Below are 11046 nucleotides of genomic sequence, written 5' to 3'. Positions count from 1 at the left end.
GTTTTTCCATCAGCATCTAAATGATTTCATTTTCTATGTTAGGCTGAACAACTGACTGCTGCAGACACATAACGAGTGCCATTTTCCTAGAGAATCCTCTCAGCGCAAAGCAAAAGCCGTTTTCCACAGATTCTACAAGACAAAAGTGTCAAAGTGTCAAACATTTCAGTACAGATGATGAATTTAAAAGAGCGATGCCATATGTTGTTGCCTGTTATTTGTTATTTGAGTCCTGATGGAAATCTGTTACATAGGAGATAACATTGTCAAAATGATTTATCTATAGCTGTTGCATCCTTTAGGATTTTAAGGAATATTCCTGCTACAAATAAGTTAAGTTCAATTGACAACATTTGTGTCTTTCTTTTATATACTTAGTTCCAATTTTTGGAGTATTAAAGTATGTGTGAAGCTTACAATGTTAAATAAGCAATTACATTCTTTCTTCTGATAAAACTTGTATTATTTGAGCTGAAAGGTTCATCATTTTTACAGTCGTTTACGTGTTTACATTTTAGTGTTAATTGTGTCGTCCTGGCAATGAAGTTGGAAAAATTGGAACTTTACACTTTTTTCACACTAAAATCATACTATTGCAACATTGAGCATTTTAACATTTACAATTTGGTCCATTCACTTCCATTGTAAGTGTGTCACTGTAACAGATTTTTTTTTTTTTTAAAGGAGGGACAAGTGGATATTAATTTATGTGATAATCTACATTACCACAACGACTGAGCATGTATTGAATCCTAAATATTACTAAGAGTTAGGCTATACTAATCAAAAACGGTAAAAGATTTCAGTTGCAAAGTATTGCTTTGGCAAAACATCAGATTTCTTCAGACACTGAGTTATTTTATAAGCTGTGCTATTATACACTGACGAATCTGCACTGGATGTCTTCTCTCTTTCTGCAATATGAATGAGCTTCTTGATCTGTGATATGAAGTTCAGCAGAATGGACAGCTCTTTCCTCCCACAGGCAGAAATGTCTTCCAGCCTATCACTCTGATGGACAGACAACTCACATCCCATAAAGCACCAGGCACAAATGAAGACCAAGAGACATAATTCAGCGATTCCTTCAGTTGATGTTTTCATACCGCACCCGTGTTTCTGCAAGCAGGTTCTCTTCAGTTTTCCAAACATGTTTAATAAATCAAAAGGGAAAATGGTAATTGGTCTCTTATTGATTCATCAAAAACAGCTCATTAGCCCCAAAGGGGCGAAGCCTCTATGAAGAAATATGACAAGTGGTTCACATATTTTCCTTTGAGTTGTTAGAGATTTATGGTTCAGATCTGTGAAGGGACGTGTTTTTATCTGATTATCTGATCTTGTATTCATACTGACAGGCCTTTTCTATTTATTTTAGGTCCTGTGAACTAGTAGACACCAAGAGCTAAATCTTCTCTAAAATATGAAGATCACAGCGCCTTCTAGAATGTATCATCTTCTCTTCAGTTGTCCTGTATAAGTGTAAGGATCTTGTTTGACATCCATCTGGATGGTTTGAACCAGGATGGCCAAGCCATCCTTTTTAAGGAGAGCTCAATTGCTCCTGTTTTTTCTGGGTGTGGCTTACATCATGGCAGGAAGCGTGTTACTGCTTCAGCGCTCCAGTGTGGAGACATTTCAGAGAGAAACGGATACCATGGCGCTCCCTTCCCTACCAGCACCACCTAGAGCCCTGGAAGTACCTGCTGCCAGGTGGTTGTACAGGAGGAATGTCATCCAGGAGATGGAGAACCAACCTCTTGAGCAGATAGGCAATATAATGGACCAGAAGCACCTCATATCTCGTAACCTGGAAACCAGGCATCTGAGACGCCACTGGTTTCACGGTAATGCTGAACAGAAAAGATCTTCTAAACATAATCTGTCACACAAGGAAGCCAGACATAAAGGTAATGTTTATAAAATAGAATTACCCATCTTAAATGTAAGATTTTTTATAATTATTCTAAACTGTTTATATTGCTTTTGTTTTTTATTGTTTCCGACAAGGGACCTACATTGGATGTTTTATAAACAATGAAACGGAGCACGCACTCGGCGGGACAGTTCTTTATGATCTCCGTAAAATGACCAGCGCCTTGTGTCAGGACACCTGCTCAGAGAGGTAACGTCTGAGACTCTGAAGGGATGAAAATGAAAGATAAATGAAAGAAACCCTGTTCTTTTAGAAGAATGCGTTCAGTGTTTATCCACAGAAGCAGGGGGCAGAATGTGAGCTGGCTGGTGTGACTGACCTGGAGTCCATCCAGAGAAAGAGCATTACAAATACATACATGCTTCAACCATTTAAAAAGACAGAAATTCCATTCTAAAATCATTATTTTAAAATACAAAAAGTCAATATAAAAAACATATTCACTGCTCAAAATAAAACAATGCTTTATTTAGGAAATGCCAACAGGTACGTTTTGATCTTTTTACTTAGCAAAGCGGGGGTTAGCTATTACCTGTGAATGTGCGAGAATTTAGGCAATTTTTTTAGGTAAATAACTAGAAGAATACCAAAGTGCAGTAAATGGTAAAACTAATTTTCTCTACAAACCAGTTTGTTTGTTAGCATGATAATAAATTAAAATAATATTATAACAAATATCAGTTTGCAACATTAAAATAACAATGACTGTTTTTGTTCAACAAATAAATAACAAAGTGGCTGACACTTGAAGCCTTGCACATTAAATTTACAACTGTACCACCGCTTAAATAAGGTGGATAGAACAAGAAGTCCCACATTACCGGTCAAAAGTTTAGAATTATGAAAAAAATATTTTTGAAAGACGTCTTTTATGCTCATCCAAGGCTACATTTATTTGATCAAAATACAGTAAAAACATTAATATGGTGAAATATTATTATAATTAAAAAAAAACTTTTTTAAAAACTATTTTAATACATTTCAAAATGTAATTTATTCCTGTGATGGCAGAGCTGAATTTTTATCAACTATTATTTCTTGATCCTTCAGAAATCATTAGCTATAGTTAACGTGAAGGTATAATGAACACAATCTTTACAGCATTTATTCATTTTGTTTACATTCTACGTTCACTAATACATTTTTAACATTTATAATTGCATCAGTTAATGTATTTTTTAACATTGCAATAGCATTAGTTAATGTATTGTGAATGAACAAATGAACAATAAATTATAAGCATATTTATAAATTAACATTAACATAGATAAATGCTGTAAAAATGTTATTCATTGTTAGTTCATCATACCTAATGGATTAACTAATGTTAACTAATTAAATCGTATTCTAAAGTGTTACTGAAAAGACGAGATAAGACTGGTTGAGTACAATATAATATAATAGAATAGAATAAAATAGAATAGAATAGAATGTGTATGTGTATGTAAATTCCTCAGAAGTGAAGGTTTGCTCTTTTGCAGTGGGTTCCGGTACGCTGGGCTGGAGTATGGAGCGGAGTGCCATTGTGGCAACCGGGTCAGTTCCCGCCGGGCTCGGGGAGAGGACTGTAATCTGGATTGCCGGGGAGAGAAGGGATACCCCTGCGGAGGGGTGGAACGCATTTCTGTTTACAGGGTTGAGGATCGTCTTCCTGGACAGAGAAGATGTGAGTCACATTAAAGCCTGCTACAGACTGTGCGATTTCAGCAATCCTATAAGATTATTACAAATCACACTGTACGACATGGATCTAATAAACTTGGGTATGACATGTACTGTATATGTAGACTGTACAATGATGACACCTATTGAATCGTATGCTACGACACAATTTAGGATAGAAGAATAGAACATCATCAGTGTGCGCTAGTGGCAAACAAATAGAGCAAGATGAATTCACACTTTGGCAGTTGTGGTTTTTATGTGCGAGAAAGCGAAGGAGGAGAATATGGACGCAGTCATGGCTAGGGAAAAGAGGCCAACATGGCATGCCAGTTTTGGTAAATGGAGCTTGAGGAAAGTAGTTTAAAGTCAATACGCCATTTCCTGTTGCATTTTTATTGGCTAGTCAGTAGACGTAGGTCATAGCAGCAAACACACTGGTACCGGGCATTAGGCAGAAGTATTAAACTGTAAACATGAGTGCAGTTCTGCTTGAATGGGCCACACACATATATAATAATGTTTATTATATGTTGTGAGTAATGGATTAGAGAAGAACTAGTTTAAAGGCCTGGAACCCTGTGCTAAAATGGGCAATTGGGCATGGATGGAGTATGACTAGATAAGACAGAAAGAAGGTTGGAGATAGTATGGGCTGCTCTTGTTGTAACTTCATACGTCATCTGCTACAGGACAGTGGGAGGGTCACCTGAGGCTTTGTCCAAGATGACTTCTGTTTTTCTGTCCGATGTTTCTCAGACAGAACTGTGCACTACCACGGCTGTTTCAAGAGGCCAAAGAACTCTATCGCTGACTTCCTGATCCAGACCTCTGGGCCGACACACACTCCTCAGCAGTGTATCGAGATCTGTACAGATCAGGTATAATTCACAAATGCTCGTATGAATCATTTTGGAGCAAATTAAAAGTGTATTTATTATTATTAAGAAGAAGAAGAAGAAGAAGAATACAAAAATAAATAAAAAAACATTATTATTATATGGGGCCAATCACTGAAGATGGTGAAGTTTATTATTATTATTCATTATAATAATAATAGTAATTAAGTCTCCCTTAAACCCCCGCTTAATTGATTCATTCAATCTAGATCTGTTTGTCTGCACTATTCTGGATAAATTGAGAAACAAGACTTTTTTTCCCCCGTTTAAAATATAATCAGAATCAGAATGAGCTTTATTAGCCAAGTGTGTGCAAACACACTTGATCACGATTCTCCCACAATTCAAAACTAAACTAAATAAGTAATTTACTAGAGGTTGTGACAAAATGTTATTTGCTGCATATTTTTTAATCCGTTTGAATGATTCAATGTCTCGCTCATAAAGACTTCACTTGTTTCAATACTGGATGAATCAGCATTTTTGACAAATCTCTTGAATGAATGATTCTATGACAATTTTTTTTATGACAGTCACTTGTCGCCACCTACTGGTGACACCTACTGTAATGATGTAATTGATACGATCTTAATTTGAAGTGTAAAGTTTCGGTAACACTTTACTTGAAGGGGTGTGCATAAGACTGACATGACACCTTCATAATCATGACTATGAAGAGTATGAAGGAGGTTTTATGCATGTTTATGACAATTGTCATTAAGTGTTATTTGCTCAATTATGACATCGTTTGAGATGGCTTGGTTATGACACCTTGACATAAACCTATACATCATAACCTGTCAGTGTCTTTGTCATGACAACTTGACATTACTAAGACAACACAACCTGTCATAAATATGTCATAAACATGACATAGCAGAAAAATGTTTCAAACATAAGACTTAGCTTTATGGGTTAACATTACTTTAAACTGTCATGTGGTTGGTTTTGACATTGGCTGTCATGAGCCCATTATAACATTTTAATGACAAATTCAATTTGTACCACTGTAGTTGAGGTCAAGAAAAATATTCATGACACAGTTATAATGGCCTCACGACAGCCAATGTCAAAACCCAACCACATGACAGTTTAATGTAATGTTAACCCATAAAGCTAAGTGGTTTCTTAAGTTTGATCATTAATCTACTATGTCATGTTTATGACACATTTATGACAATTTATGTTGTCTTGGTTATGTCAAGTTGTCATGACAAAGACACTGACAGGTTATGATGTATTAGTTTATGTCAAGGTGTCATAACAAAGACATCTCAAATGTCATATTTGTATTAAAAATGTCATAATTGAGCGAATGACACTTAATGACAGTTGTCATAAACATGCATAAAACCTCCTTCATATTCATGACATGTGTCATGTCATGATTATGAAGGTGTCATGTCAGTCTTATGCACACCCCTTCAAGTAAAGTGTTACCAAAGTTTCTTTAAAAAGGTGATATGCTGTATTTTGATCACTTCTGTAGTCATCAGTGTTTATATCCGAAACAAACGTTTATCCCAGTATTGTAACAGAAATAATGATACTAATGGTTGAAAAGACTGTGAAACTGTTTTATGCCAATGCAGATTTGAATGTTCGCTGTGATCTTACTAGTCAAAGATTTAATAGACAGCCGAATCGTTGTCATTTAGGAATAAGATGGTGTTTGAATCGAGATCGCAATCTTTTAACGATTAATTGTGCAGCTCTAGTTTACAATAATTTAGCTGCCCATCACTCGTTACACATGACATGGTTTGTTTATTCAGAGCTTTATCTGACTCCTGTAAATTGTGTGTGAACTCGCAGGACCTGCCATTGGCCCTTTTGAGAGGTCAGCACTGTTTCTGCAGCCATGCCCCATTTCTCTTCACAATCCAGATGAGTGAACAGGAACGCATGTGTGAGAGGGGCAACAAAACAAACCACACTTCCCCTTATGAACAGGACTACTACTGGGTGTACAGTACTCCTGTGTTAGGTAACCTACAACATGCTACAACATTTAACTTAAACTTCAAGAACTACTGCTGCAAAAGAAAATATCTTTTCTTTCAGATGCAACATGCAAAGAAAGGACATTTCTGCCCCAGAAGTCCAGGACCCTCGTGGCCCTGTCCAGCTTCCCAGGGGCAGGAAACACCTGGTTACGTCACCTGATTGAACTCGCTACTGGATTCTACACCGGAAGCTATTACTTTGACGGATCTCTGTACAACAAAGGTGAGAGTCCACTAATAACACTTAAACCCTCATCCCTTTCAGCCGTGAGATTTATTAGGATTCTGTTGGAGTGGGAACATGAACTCATCAGAAACACAAACACTTTTAGATATTGCCCCACAAGAAAGAAAATCAACACTGACACCTCTTAAACATCTCAATTGTTTGTCCTAGACTAGCAAGAATGAGATTAATTGAAAAGCAAATGCAGACTCGCGCTTCTCAGATTTCTGCATCTTTGTAGGCTTTAAAGGAGAGAAGGATTACTGGCAGAGCGGGAGAGTCATCTGCATCAAGACTCATGAAAGCGGCCAGCGAGAGATCGAAATGTTCAACTCTGCCATCCTGCTGATGCGAAACCCCTATCGTTCTCTAATAGCGGAGTTCAACCGCAAGTGTGCCGGACACCTGGGCTACGCATCGGACGTTCACTGGAGGAGCAAAGGTGCTAATGATAGAAACAGCATTCGTTTCAGTCTTACAGTATGTTCAGACCCTTTAGAGCAGTGGTTCTCAACCAGGGGCCCGGGGCCCACTAGGGGGCCTCAGCAAACTTCAAAGGGGGCCAAAACGTTTACCAAATTTGAGTGCTCTACGTTCACTGATCAATGTTTATATGTGAATAAAAGCCTAAATCTGTTCATCATATAAAGCAATCGTGTCTCTTCAGAAGACTTCATATTTCATTTTGTTCTTAAAACTGCAGTTCGTAACTTTTTTGGATTAAAAATTATCCAAAATAAATTTGAGCAAGTACATAACCAGCCATGGTTCAAAACTATCTGCTTGCCGTAGCTCGATTCAAAACGGTAAGCTTGTAATAATGTTTTTAATTCCAGTGGTACTGGTGGATTTCCGCGGGAGATTCAAGCATGTCTTTGCGTCATTACGTCACATCTGTACACATGAAGAAGGAGTCTCGGCTAGTAGGCTATATTGAGTCATTACGTCACATCTGTACACATAAAGAAGGAGTCTCGGCTTGTAGGCTATATTGAGTCATTACGTCACATCTGTACACATGAAGAAGGAGTCTCGGCTAGTAGGCTATATTGAGTCATTACGTCACATCTGTACACATAAAGGAGGAGTCTCGGCTTGTAGGCTATATTGCATGTGAGGATGCTGGAGGGGGAGATTTATAGCCTTTTCTCACAGCACTTGATATAATTAAACTTATCAATTTGATGGTGGATTCAGAAAGGTTCAAACAACAATCACCAGTGACAACAGATTCACCCGCTGTAAAATGCAAAAGTCTTCGGACTTCGGAGTGGCTACAGAAAAAAAGAGACCGCAACTGGACCCATGAGAAAACAAGGATAATATCAGAAGGGCATCAAATGTAGTCACGCAATGCTGATGTTGTTAAAGGTATAGCGGAGGATCTTTCCGAATTTTAGAGAAGACCCGCCCTCTCCAATTTTTTTAAAAATGCACATGCGCAACACTCTATTTGCTCCCGAGAGGGAACGCCTATGAAACTTTTACTAGCAGTGATTTTAAATGGATTTCTCCAAATAGCATAACAAACTTTACCTGTCTAGTAGAATTTTCGCGACTGCGGCATCAGTGGGAAGCCCAACCTGTGCTTTTAGCGCACGCCAGCGTGTGAAATATTCACCCAAAATCTCTTCTTATCATACACTTCGTATACATTTTTTCTCTTTCGACCCTCAGCCATTTTCAAAGGATTGGCTGAAACCGTAACTCATCACACATAATAAACCTGAAAGTGCGCATGCGCAGAAAGCGAAAACTACATAGGGACGAGCACGTACGACCGCCTTACGTAAACATATCACCAGAATGATTGACACTTAGGTGGACCAATAGTATAGGCTACCCACCCGGAAAAAGAAAATCCTCCGCTATACCTTTAACATTTACAATTTGAGAACAAAGTATTTTTTTGCACGGTTTGACGTGATATGATAAGCGATCGTTAGATTTAATCAGCGTGATTTACTGCAATGCTTTTTCCCCTTAGTTTGTCAGAACAACAGTGGATGTTACTAGTTCAGATGACATTTTCCGGTGAAAATTCTTATGTTGCTCATGCATCCAAAAAGTATAATCTGTGATTCCGAATGCCAGTATCCACACTGGTGCGGTGACTGACAGCCACACACACTCCTCAAAACATTGGATTCATCTGCGCTGTGCCGTGCCGAGGCACAACCCACGTAAAGTTGATAATTCCGCGTATAACTGCAATTGCAGATTTCGAACAGAGATGGCGAAACTACGGACTGCAGCTTTAAATGCTCATATTTTTTATTTTACATTTTGAATTTAATGTTTATGTTTTCAATTAGTAATAATGATAATAATAATAATAATAATAATGGATTCATATTATTGTTATTATATTATAGTCATATTGATATAATATACATTTATCACAAATTGTGCAGCCCTACAAACAAGGACAGCCAACCTGGAATTTCATTTTAAATCACAATTCGATTTTTATCCCAAATACAGTCCTAGGTTTAAGCATGTGGGAGATGCTAGTTAATTTTACTATAATGCTGTTTTTTGTTTTGTTTTGTTCACAGAGTGGTCTGAGTTTGTGGACAGCTATTCGACCTGGTGGGTGTCTCACGCTCTGGCCTGGTTGCGATTTGCCCACCGCCTGCTGGTGGTACACTTTGAAAATCTTCAGAAAGATCTAGTCCCTCAGTTAAAGACTATCAGTGCTTTCCTGAACATCAGCATTCCCGAGGAAAGACTCCTCTGCACGGAGAGCAACAGAGACGGCCTTTTCAAACGCTCTGGATCTCGTAGCCTGACTTTTGACCCCTTCACCCCTGAGATGAGAGCTCGTATAGATGAATACATCCACACTGTAGATAAAGCTCTCAGAGACAGAAGCATCAGCGGCCTACCACAGGAATACATGCCCAGGTGAGGGTACATGAACGCTGCTGCTGCCCCCTGCTGGAGGGAGGACACAGAACCACAAAGTGCCTGTGTAAAAAACACAACTGACATCTCTCAAAGCCTTTGAAATGCGGTTTGTTTGTCTGTTGTTTTATTTGTGCTTGATGTCTTATTGGCAGTGTGTTTAGTATGCATTATTAAAATGATTAATTCTCATTGTATCAGTTTCAGTCCATTTTAATATTATCCTCAAATAGATTATACTACGGCATTTTGAGTAGCCTACCTTAATAATTAAAATCCAATATGTATTTATTTGACAATTACTGTTTGTCAACTGTGTTTCTGATGTGTATTTGGAATTTCAGGCTCAAAGCATCTTCAACTGACACAGAGGCATTCATTCCAGAGAGATGCATCAGGGAAAAATGTTCCTTCATAAACTAAGATAAGACATCTTGCCTTTGTTTGACAAAATGTCTGTGTCCTTCGGTCATTTTATTACTATAATGAATCAAAAGCAAAAATCTTAAAGGCTATAGCACTAGCATGAGCTAATATCAAATAGACAAAAGGAAGAGCAACCCTGGATTTACCTGAGAGCAGAGGCCAACATAAGTGCTGAACATTCATTTGCAATCATAAAAGGAGAAAATACTATTTTCAGCCAAGTTTGACTGGATAAATATATCTGGCGATGTACTATAAGCAGAAGTTCCTTCTTTCTTCACAGTGGAAATCAGGAAGACACCCATTCCCAAGTCGAATGTTTTAGTCTTTAGATAGTTAGTTGGAACATTAGCGCTTAATGTCCCTGCAGGCTGAAAGAAAAATGCTGTGACTGCAGAATTATTTTGTGAAAGACAGTTCACACATCACAGGCCATAACCACTAGCTACATTTACAGAGAAGCCTAAAGAGCTGTTCACAGAGGACCAGCATGTTCCTATGTCAATCTGGGCTTTGATCCAAACTTGGCATCTTGATTCGAATTAAATTAAAGCATATTTTAAATAATTAATTATATAGAATATTTATTGCCATAAATCTGACTGCATTAATCAGATTAAAAAATATCTTGCCTAGAGAGTATGTAGTCATCATATTCACTGGATTTAGATTGATGAAAAGCTATGCTTTTAATGCAACTCATGCCGTTTTTAAAAACTTCATGGTATTTTACATGAATCAAGTCTTAGCTGAAGTACATCAAGTCTTAGTTGAAGCAAAAATAATGATTTAGTTTGCAACTGTAATTTAAAACAACTGAGAAAGAAACTTGAACAAATTGCATGGAATAACAAAATAAAAAAAATAACATATTTTAGTCATTCTGAGAAAAGGAACTCCATGAAAAGGATATCAAATGTCAAGGCATTTATGCAAAACCAAGATTTGTAATGACCTCAACAAAACATGGAAAAAGTAGCAAAA

General features: G+C 37.5%; 1 protein-coding gene across 1 annotated transcript; it reads left to right on the top strand.

Annotated features, from left to right (window-relative positions):
- The first annotated feature begins 1446 nt into the window (after positions 1-1446).
- Positions 1447-9916, top strand: wscd1b (WSC domain containing 1b). Its single transcript, XM_056271319.1, has 8 exons — positions 1447-1910; positions 2011-2125; positions 3418-3602; positions 4358-4479; positions 6313-6484; positions 6562-6726; positions 6971-7171; positions 9288-9916. Exons 1-8 carry the CDS (start codon positions 1526-1528, stop codon positions 9638-9640), a joined length of 1698 nt encoding a protein of 565 aa, XP_056127294.1. The 5' UTR covers positions 1447-1525; the 3' UTR covers positions 9641-9916.
- Positions 9917-11046: the final 1130 nt, after the last annotated feature.

This window comes from Rhinichthys klamathensis, unplaced genomic scaffold (genome assembly GCF_029890125.1).
Source record: "Rhinichthys klamathensis goyatoka isolate OS25496 unplaced genomic scaffold, OSU_Roscu_1.1 h1tg000314l_1, whole genome shotgun sequence".
NCBI classification, from domain to species: domain Eukaryota; kingdom Metazoa; phylum Chordata; class Actinopteri; order Cypriniformes; family Leuciscidae; genus Rhinichthys; species Rhinichthys klamathensis.
This window is presented reverse-complemented; position numbering and strand designations above follow the sequence as displayed.